This window comes from Convolutriloba macropyga, chromosome 2, assembly GCF_964194025.1.
Source record: "Convolutriloba macropyga chromosome 2, txConMacr16.3, whole genome shotgun sequence".
Lineage (NCBI taxonomy): Eukaryota > Metazoa > Xenacoelomorpha > Acoela > Convolutidae > Convolutriloba > Convolutriloba macropyga.
Genome location: NC_134469.1, coordinates 39,163,135 through 39,174,532, shown reverse-complemented (window position 1 = coordinate 39,174,532; position 11,398 = coordinate 39,163,135). Strand labels below are relative to the sequence as shown.

The 11,398-nt window shown below is 38.0% G+C and overlaps 1 protein-coding gene across 9 annotated transcripts in view; it reads right to left on the bottom strand.

Moving 5' to 3' along the window:
• Nucleotides 1-5,277: 5,277 nt before the first annotated feature.
• The window catches only part of LOC142358650 (multiple epidermal growth factor-like domains protein 8), a 142,603-nt gene continuing 136,482 nt past the window's right edge, over nucleotides 5,278-11,398 (bottom strand). For all 9 annotated transcript variants that reach the window (XM_075410125.1, XM_075410128.1, XM_075410127.1 and 6 more), the window contains one exon: nucleotides 5,278-7,699. In XM_075410125.1, the coding sequence (XP_075266240.1) occupies nucleotides 5,891-7,699 (1,809 nt within the window). In that variant the 3' untranslated portion in view covers nucleotides 5,278-5,890. The remainder of the gene's footprint in view (nucleotides 7,700-11,398) is intronic.

Here is an 11,398-nt window from a genome sequence, read left to right as displayed (position 1 = left end):
CACACGGAAAAGAATGACAGACCAAATCTAAAAGACGGATAATTGTTAAAAGTATGCTCCAAAAAGTGCAAACTGAATAATTGTTTTCGACACAGTCGACAAAAGTTCTCGTTTATTCATGGAGCACCTACACGACATCCAAACGCACATAGAAGCGCTTAAAACATGAGCAAGAATGAAAAAAGAGAAACAGCACAATTGTTTCGTGTATTTTATGAAAATATGTGCTATAAAACCTTCAATTGTTTCCACTTAGTAGCACTAACCCTACCAACAAACCTAATTAAGCAATTGAATATAAATAACATTTCTGATTCTGAAAGTCAGGAAAAAAGATAAATTAGACAAAAACTCAAAACAGAAAAATTCAGCTCAAATACTTTAGCCTATTTTCTTCAAAAAAAAACAAACTAAACTAAAATTAACAAAAACGAAAAAAAACAAAAACTATAGAAATTTATTTCAACTAAAAAGTACGCCAGGACACTGAAAATATGAACAAACAGTCCATGAAACTCTACAAAAGCGTCTAAATTATCAAAATCGCCAAAACAACTCGAGCTTGCATTTAAAAACTCATACATGATAGAAATAGTAAAAATGCTCCCAAACGCAAATTTTGATGTCAATGTGGTTTAGAGCAACCACCTTCCCGGAAAAGTAAACTTAAAACTAAAAACACTGCTCTAAAATACTGCACATGACTAAAAAGTTTTGCTTTCTTAGCGAAAAAAATTCCTGCACACCTACTTTCTTTCACTCTCACACTATAAAAAGATAGCAACCCTTGAAGAAAAAACACTTCACGCATGCAATTCAGTTGAACTTGCATGAACAAATGAACAAAAAGCGGAATTGCAGTGATTGTGACGTCATTTGGGCGTAACAGAAATCTTGAAGATAAAAAATATTAAAAAAATAGCAGGGCAGCTCCTGACAAAATTCAAAAAATTTTTACTTAACTAAAAACTAGACCTAGAATTCACAGTGAACGGATACGGAAAACACTTTGAAAAATTCAGATCCAGCAAAATTAAAAAAAACAGTAAAAATCATTGTCAAAATGCCACATAAGAACAGCAACCACCAACAAGAAAGTCACTTATTCTTCAAACACTCTGACTCTCTCAAGCACCCTGTTTTCTCACTCTACTCTGAAACCAGAGCAAAAAAAAATTTCGCCCTTAAATTGCCTGTTCTTTCGCTCCTATTCCCGTTTCGGCGTGGCGAAAATCATCTATTAAATTTGACTACAAAATTTGATTGAAATTACCTACTTTCTTCAACAAACCGAATACCTTAACAAAATGAAAATCAATCGAATCGAAAGACAACCTAAACCACTATTAAATTCAACTAAAAACAAAGGATGCCATGCCAAAGAAAACATTTGCAAAAACTGCTATGAAAAACGTCAAACAAGGCAAAAATAGCTCAAAATTGCATCTTTAAATTGAATATTAGAAGTTCAACAAAATCATAGCAAATGTACAATTTCTGGCTTCGAAATTTGGGACAAACTGCTTTGGCTGAAAAAGTCATAGCTAAAACTAAAAACTGCTGCGAAAAATTCCTGCAAACCTACTTTCTTTCTTTCTCACACTATAAAAAGATAGCAACCCTTGAAGAAAAAACACTTCACGCATGCAATTCAGTTGAACTTGCATGAACAAATGAACAAAAAGCGGAATTGCAGTGATTGTGACGTCATTTGGGCGTAACAGAAATCTTGACGATAAAATAATAATAAAAAAATAGCAGGGCAGCTCCTGACAAAATTCAAAAATTTTTTACTTAACTAAAAACTAGACCTAGAACTCACAGTGAACGGTTACGGAAAACATTTTGAAAAACTCAGATCCAGCAAAATTGAAAAAAAAAACAGTAAAAATCATTGTCAAAATGCCACATAAGAACAGCAACCACCAACAAGAAAGTCACTTATTCTTCAAACACTCTGACTCTCTCAAGCACCCTGTTTTCTCACTCTACTCCGAAACCAGAGCAAAAAAAAAATTTTCGCCCTTAAATTGCCTGTTCTTTCGCTCCTATTCCCGTTTCGGCGTGGCGAAAATGATCTATTAAATTTGACTACAAAATTTGATTGAAATTACCTACTTTCTTCAACAAACCGAATACCTTAACAAAATGAAAATCAATCGAATCGAAAGACAACCTAAACCACTATTAAATTCAACTAAAAACAAAGGATGCCATGTCAAAGAAAACATTTGCAAAAACTGCTATGAAAAACGTCAAACAAGGCAAAAATAGCTCAAAATTGAATCTTTAAATTGAATATTAGAAGTTCAACAAAATCATAGCAAACGTACAATTTCTGGCTTCGAAATTTGGGACAAACTGCTTTGGCTGAAAAAGTCATAGCTAAAACTAAAAACTGCTGCGAAAAATTCCTGCAAACCTACTTTCTTTCTTTCTCACACTATAAAAAGATAGCAACCCTTGAAAAAAAAACACTTCACACATGCAATTCAGTTGAACTTGCATGAACAAATGAACATAAAGCGGAATTGCAGTGATTGTGACGTCATTTGGTCGTAGCAGAAATCTTGACGATAAAATAATATTAAAAAAATAGCAGGGCAGCTCCTGACAAAATTCAAAAAATTTTTACTTAACTAAAAACTAGACCTAGAATTCACAGTGAGCTGATACGGAAAACATTTTGAAAAATTCAGATCCAGCAAAATTGAAAAAAAAAACAGTAAAAATCATTGTCAAAATGCCACATAAGAACAGCAACCACCAACAAGAAAGTCACTTTTTCTTCAAACACTCTGACTCTCTCAAGCACCCTGTTTTCTCTCTACTATGAGACCAGAGCAAAATAAAATTTTCGCCCTTAAATTGCCTGTTCCTTCGCTGGTATTCCCATTAACGCGTGGCGAAAATCATCAATTAAATTTGACTACAAAAAGCATAAAAATGTGTCAACATGACCCTTAAAAACATAGCCGGAAAAACCAGGAACTCACTCAAAGCAGATATTTACTAAAGATCTAGCAATCCGCTCACTAAATGGGATGAACTTATTGAATAATTTATCAAAAATTTTGAAAAATTAGCTGAGGAAAATTGAGAACATGAGTGAAACCAAAACTGATATCTCAAAAAAATCTGATACAACTATTGGCAAAACAGTTTGCAATACAGATAGCCATCATTCAATAAATGATTACGATCTGATAAGCATAGCTGGGAAATAGCCAAAAAATAGGCTCAGAAGCTTTCTAGCTATACAGTTTAGATAGTAAAAAAAAGAAACCGACCATACAATATTTTCTATTTGAAACTGAAAAGTTAGGTATTCATTAAGAATCTGTCTACGTTATTGCTGCCTCTATTACCTGCTCCCAAATAACCTTCGTTTAGAGTGGCACACATTCACTTGACTTTATCTCTTTTGAATTAGAAAAAACAAAAGTCAATTTCAAATTGAGGAAGTGTTTTGAGAGTGAGATAAATCATCTGCAACCAAAAACTTTTTTACGCGAAAGAATAAACATAACCGACTAAGTCGGGCGAATTGCTCTCAAACGACCGGCGAGCGGTTGGCTTGGTCAGTAGCTAGCCACGGGGGGGGGGTGCACCGGGGGCTGATGGGGGCAGCACTGGGTTGGGGGGGGGGGCAAAAGCGCGGTGGGGGGGGTGGGGGGTGGAGCCAATAGTGTGGGTGGGGGTCAACAAGGGGGGAGGTGTCTCAACCTCTGAACCGCCCTTCACACCATAAGTATAATTCTCCAAAACAGTTTGAGCTGAAACAGACCTGAAAGGCTCTAAGAGCACTTAATGCCCGCTGGGCGCTACCTGTTTATCTCGTTTTTGAGGACGAAAAGTCAAAAGCGTCAGACGAAAAATTGGTCAAGCGAAAAATCGCATAAAAAAAGACCGACAGGACTAATATAATTGCTACAAACTTCGTTTGAGAGCAATTAAAAAAACTGGATCCATTAAGCGCGAAAAATGACGTCGCACACGCAATTCAGTTAAAATTGCACGAACGGAAAGCTGAAGTGGTTGTGACGCCACATGGTCGTACCAAAAATCTTGACGACTAATAAAAAAACCAAGGGAAAGCCAATAATAGCCTTAGCTATCGCTTTTCGGCTATTAATAAAAAACAATAGATGGCGGTACATAAAATTAGACCGAGGACAGGGAAAAGAAAAACGGTAAATTTCTACGAACTTGCTTTGAAAAGTCAAGGTACCTTCCGACAACTATTCCGTAAAAACCATTCTGCTCCTCGTTCGATGAACAACCCAAAAGCTAGTCCGAAAAACGCTAATCAGCAATCCAAAAGGTAAACAATGAAAACTCGATGGAAATTACTATAAATTTTTTCAGTAAAAACGGCCGCATACAACCTTTAAGTGCCGACTCTTAGCAACAATACACCTTAACTAAATATTAGCTCTAGAATAAATAGTGAACAAGAAAAGCTATTGCAAAAAGCTTCAATCAGGCAAAACATTTAAATCAACGCAAAAGGGACAAAATTTGATTAAAAGTACCTACTTTCTTCAACAAACCGAATACCTTAACAAAATGAAAATCAATCGATTCGAAAGACAACCTAAACCACTTCAATAATTAAATTCAACTAAAAACCAAGGATGCCATGCCAAAGAAAACATTTGCAAAAACTGCTATGAAAAACGTCAAACAAGGCAAAATAGCTCAAAATTGCATCTTTAAATTGAATATTAGAAGTTCAACAAAATCATAGCAAACGTAAATTTCAGGCTTCGAAAATTGAGACAAACTGCTGTGGCTGAAAAAGTCATAGCTAAAACTAAAAACAGCTGCGAAAAAGCCGCACGTGATCAAACGAATTCGCTCGCATAGCCCGAAATTTTTTCACACATACTTTGCGCTCTCGCTCGCTCTCTCTCTCTCAGAATGACGCTCTAACAAAAACCACTAAATTCTCTCTTTTTGACTTTTGCTCAGCAGATTGACATCAACACTTCTTTTTACGTGCAGAATTTGATTTCAAAAACACGTCCACTAAAAACAGAAGTCACCAATTTTTAAAAAAAAAACTAGATCGCCATCACTCATTTTCGAGTCGCAAAAAGACAGCGCCCCAATACAATTCAAATCCTTTGAATTTAAAAAAAACCAACAGAAGGCCGATAATAGCCCAAGCTATCTATCTCTTCGCGGCTATTAAAAACAGAATACTCAAATAATTGCTACGAGCTTTTTTGAGACCAACTGAAAAAAGTGGAGCAAAGAATGATGTTGAAAAGGTTGGAGACAAAAGTTAAATTGATTTGTATTGCACTAATAGATTTGAAAGATCAGTTCATGCACATCATAGTTAAGCTAATTTTTTATATGTTTCGAATCAAATAAGCTTTTCTCGCATCTTCATTTTTCTAAGTAATAATTTAAGCATAAAAAATAATGGAGCGATAAGCACACCAAGTTGACTGCACGTAGGTTGAGTAGGATAGTGGATAAATAAGTCTTGCTCAGCAAGGGATTTTTAATGGATAATTGCAAATTAAGTATCAAATTGAAGATTTACAAATGGATCATTAGGATTACAAATAAATCAAATTAGAAATTAAGTTCAATTAGGAGCGGCAGTAATTTAAGTGCATGTAGAACAAATTTAAAGCCTTTCTGGGACAACACTAAAAATGAATTCGCTGAAACAATCAGGTCATTGTAAGGCCATTCTTCTTCAACGTCAATCAGTCAGTCAGAGATCAAAGAGCATAGAATAGAATAGAATTTACACTGTATATACATGCTTAGATTCACGACCGCGCACTTGTCGTCGTTACATAAGAAAGTTAGCGCAGAAACAAAAAGAAGCAATTAAAAAGTTCCCTTTCCACAGTGAGCTTTACATTGTTTAGGGCTCTTTTGGGAGCCTAGCAAAGACGTTTTTAGGAGATGGGGTAGCATTAAAACCCGATTTTCCACCAGGACCCACACTGCGGCCAATGCCAGTCGGAGTATCGGGGAAGTGTTGGAAATTAGAAGTCTGGCCCTTCCGCTTGGGCTTCTTGGCGTCTTGCAATGTTCCGGACAAGGAGCTCGGGTGAAAACCTGGGCCCTGTTGACCTGCCTGAGGCATCATGGCCTGCTGTGGGGTCATAAACATGGATGTCTGGAATTGAGGGTGGTGTAAGGGCTGAGCTCTGGAGGGGGAGGAGCCTCTTATCGGAGGGAGCTCCACTGTCAAGGTGGCTGGCACCTTCTGCTGACCTCCTTTCTTCAGAGGGTGGTTGTCAAATACATGAGACATGGTTGCGTGTTGGATAGGTGGAGTAATGGTGGAATTGCAGATTGTGTTGTTTCCAACGAATGGGAGCGAAGAAGCCATGGGGTTGCCAATGGTGTTGTTCTTACGATTGTTAATGGTCATACTTGGAGTGTTGGGAATAGTCTCTATTATTGGGAACTTCTCACACACAGAAATTACTGCGGATCCAAAGCACAGGTTAAAGCTTTTTCCAGGCAACTCAAATAGCACAGTCGCAACTCTCATCTTCTCGTTTTTCTTGAATATCTGGTAACCAATCACAGATGGTGTGTATTTATTCTTCATTCTCGAGTCCACAGTGAAGTACCGCTGGGCGCTCTTGCCAGTTTTGGGGATGATTGTTGACACTGGCTGCGGTTGGAAGTTGTACTCGCTAAATAGGAAATCGCAAGGTACGAAGGGACTCCCTGAGCCAAACTGAGAGGCAGCCGAGTAAAGGTTACGTCCATGTCGATTCGGATTGACAAAACCAGCCGGCTGAGACAGGCGCATGTAGAGAAAGTAGACTGCTATCGTCACAAACACAGTCAGTATGAAAGCCACACACAAGATAGTTATTATGTGTATTACCCTCCAAGAATTGTGCAACTGTTGCTGATAAATAATACCACTTGCTGTCATTTCCGAATTTGCGTTGTGAATCGCAATGTAAAATTTGTCCTTGTTGAAGAGGAACTTCTCATGAGGAAGTTCTATTACAAGCCGACCGGATATGTTGAGACCGTACAGAATAGAGTTCTCATATTCTAAACGTACAAAAAGTTCCCGTTTTCCATTGGTTTGATTTGCTCTGTAAAAATGAATGGTTTCGTCATCTGCAACTTGAATTTGTTTCTCGCTCGAAGGCTTCGCCGTCTCTGTATCATCAACGCGGTTCTCTTTTGAATTCACTGCTTGCTTATCGGATTCCTCGGAGGCAACGACTTTGATAACAGATCTCCGCAGTCGAACTGCCGGTTTCTCTTCATCCTCAAGCGTATCTATTTCCTTGCTTTTGGATTCCGCCACTGGTCCCATTTTTGAGAACTGGACTTTGTCATTGAGAGGGTCGATCAAGGAGATCTGGTCAACACTGGGTGTTTCCTGTGACGAACTCCTCAATCTGATGATCTTGGAATTCTGGGTCAAATAGACGTCCACTTGTCCAGAAGTGACCTCAACCGTGATTCTGATGTTGACATTTCTGTACCTGGGTACAACAAAGAAGAAAGCCGCCTCTCCGGGAGACAAACCTTTCTCAGGACTGTGCTGAGTGTAAACTGCGTTGTCTGGATTAATGGAGAATGTGTTGTGAGGTTGAAAAGGGGCAGAGGACATTCTTCGGTAACACTGCTGTCCATCTATCCCTGTACCAGCGTAGTCGCCATTCCCATCTCTGTTGTCGCACAACGAGCACTGAAACAAATATTGCCTGTTTCTTTAACAGCCTTTGGCACCCACCTACTCCTAAACTTCGCTTCTTATCATTAGTTAAGGGCCATGATTCTATTAAAGCTTATTCACATTGTGAAAGGGGAAAAATAACTTAAAACTTAACAGTAATCCCAGAAGCCAACCTCCAATTTTGCCGAGTTTTAACTATGAGTGGCATCAAATTGCGACACTGTCTCATTTAAACGACAATAATCTTAAAAATCTCAGCGATTAGATGGTCATACGGCTTTTCTCTCGACATAACGCGCAGAGCAAAAAAATCAGACGGCAGACTATTCGACGGAGCCGCGTCAACCCTGATCTCTATGGAACACAGAAACGTAAAAACATAGCCACTAGAATACCCGAAATGCAGTACAAAAATGGCCGGCGAATTGCCAGACATAAGCCGCCGTTGCCGAGCTTGATGCACATCGGGATTGAAACAGAAAAAGAAAATAAAAAAGATTTTTCTAAGTGTCAAAAAGAGTTCGAATTTGGTATGAAGTTTCAGTTAGATTCTAAAACTTTAATAAATTCAGCTTCTAAACTCAAAGCTATTAAGCTTAATAACGATGTCAGCTAGCAATCACTCCATGGAATGAAGTCTGATAACCTAATGCACTATGACTAAATGATCGGGAAAAATAGCCGGAAGAATTGCGGAAACGACACGAAGTCGTACCCCCCCCCCCCGAAAAAGTGGCTTCTCAAAGGGATAAATACTAATGCAGAGAGAACAACGATCTTTAGTCAAAAAAGAAAAAATTAACAGCAAGAAAAATTAAGAAAATTCAATTTATTTTTCATATATTATAGGTACACATACAACCGTAAAACGTTGCTTCATGAACTGGAAACTAGTAATCTAACAGCAAAAAAACAGCTGAGCTTTAATTAGGCCTTAACATCTCTATTTTCGAAAAGAAGAAAAAATAAAATATGATGTCAGCGTAAAATCTCTCAATTTTTGTCAAATTTAAAAGAAACTGACAAATTTGTAGCAGAAGAAAATTATATACTTTGTAGCAAACAGAGCCTAAAAGCATGGCACTTTAATTCATTTACCAAAAAAAATCAATAAATGTAAACAATGGGTTAAAAATTGCAAAAAAACAGCCAAATAAATGAAAAAACTTCGAATTAGCTTATAATCCCGTTATTAAAAAAAGTCAGGCAGAATATTACTTCTTTGATATACAATAACCTGATAGACATAAAAACCAACAAAACAGCTTCAAAAAGAAGTACATGAACAAAAAAATCATTCCATCAGCAAATTTCCACAACTAAATTTCTCCTCTTCAAATTTGATAACAGAGAAAAACGGCTGTCTAAAAAAGTTGAAGCTGTCGGGGGACGGGGGAATCCAGGACCTCCTGATTCAAAAAAAGTTATAGTGTACAGCTCTAGGAGTGCTGTAATGATTCAGTTTCTTGGTCAAGATCACGCTGGGAGCTATTCATCACGAAAATGATGCAATTTTTAAAATTTGGGAACCAAAGTTACTATCTGGGCTATTCCAAAAAATTTGATCATAGTCCAAAGAAATTTACAATAACCTGTTAGACAACATAAAAACCAACAAAAAAGCTTTAAAAAGAAGCAGAAGAACAAAAAATCACTCCCTCAGCAAATTGCCACACCTAAATTTCTACTCTTCAAATTTGAAAACGGAGAAAATCCTTTTTTTAACTTTATTTACTACCTGAACTTCAAGTTTATTTGCTAGCTGACATATAAAAAAAAACAGAAAACCAAAACGCCTCTTAGAGTCGAAAAAAGGATATAGAAAGGAGCACATAGATAATAACCGTTGAGAGGCCGATTCCGGCTATAAATAATTAACATTAACACCACCTTAATCAGAAAAAGAAATACCAAAAGGAGAAATAAAAATAATAACCCAATTTACTATAGAAAAATGTAGACACAACTTTTAGTTTACTGCTTAGGTGCCAGATAGGTGGGGTGGATGGGTCTGCAGTTGAGGCTGAATGACAAATGGGGTAGACAGGATACGCATGGTGAGGGCTAGGTAGCACGGGCAGGTAGGTCGGGGTGTCAGTAGTTTGAATAGGGGAAAAAATTTATAGGAAAAAATTTATCAAAATGATCGTTCGGCCTTGAATACTTCAAGCAGCTCCTATTTATTCTATATTAGAAACTACGCAACTGTCAAAAACCAATGTTCGTAAACAGAAGTCGATGTTCCTAAATTAAAGTCATCAATTGAAAAAAGAAGACAAAGATCAAGTCAGCAACAAACTTGCTTCAGTTTAAAAGAACAGCCGGTAAAATACAGAAACTATAATTGCAATATAATCCCTAGCGAAAGCAGATTACACTGCACATTATAGTTACCTACGGCAGAAATTTTTAAAACATGTAAGTGCCCAATGAAACCATAAAGTGATGAACAAACTAGCTTCAGCTACAAAACTAGGGGGCAAGTAGGTAGGGGCAGGTCACAGGGGGCGGGCAGGTAGGGTGTCTGTATTGGGCGGCGAGTGTAGTAGGGGGCGTTGGTAGGCAGGAGGGAGGGTGAATGTGCTGGGGTGGGTGTAGGCGAGGTAGGCGTGGTCCACGTTAGGGCTGAAGTTCAAGTCATCAACAAAAGCTTCAGCTAAAGAAATGTAAAACACAAATACTCCTTTCGAGTAGTACAACCCTGCAAAATACCAATATTCGATTGACATTGGTAGCCCCCAGCAGGAGCGGCAAGCAAGCATTAGGGAGAGGTGGGGTGAGAAGAGGGGGGTTCCAAGAGGTGTCAAGCGTGTGGGGGAACGAAGAGGTCGGTTCAAATCGCCAAGTCGAGGAAAATAGACCGGGTGTGATGTGGGTTCATTGAAGAAGAACGACTGAAGTGTGTGTGGCATCTCCCGTATTAAGGAGCTCTGGTAGTAGTGTTCATATCCTCTTTGGCAAGGGTTTTTCTTCAGTGTTCTTGCTAAGTTTCACCAAAAGCGGGTACAAGGTAAAAACGTTCCGATTTCGGCTATTTAAATTCTTAGTTAATAGCTGCTTTATAAAAGCAACCGAACGGCTAGCAACTGAAATGAAACAAATTTACAGCGTGTAACATTTTTCCATTTTCTATTTTCATCACACAATCAAAGGCCTAAGCCTGATACTACGGCTGTCTAAAAAATTCGAAGCTGTTGGGGGGACGGGCGAATCCAGGACCTCCTGATTCAAAACAAAAGTTATAGTGTACAGCTCTAGGAGTGCTGTAATGATTCAGTTTCTTGGTCAAGATCACGCTGGGAGCAATTCATCACGAAAATGATGCAATTTTTAAAAATTTGGAACTAAAGTTACTATCTGGAACATTCCAAAATATTTGATCATAGACCAAAAAAAAATACAATAATTTACTAATCAGTGGCAGTGCAAAACAAATTTTTGCTATGCTTGCGTCAAAGGCAGTAACAAAATGATTAAAAAAGCATTCTAGACGGCCAATTTCACTTCGTTGCGACGAGGCCTTCCGTGGTACATATATATGTGTTTTGATTTCTCTCAAAAAATTTGGCATGCAGCCATATTCTGGATTTGGTAATCTCCAGTTGTAGCTCATTAGTTTCCGTAGGTGGGTTTAACGAGTAAAAAAAGAGGAAGATAAAGATATTTAGAGCCGAGTAAGTGCCTATAAGTCACAGTTTCCTGTCGCAAAAG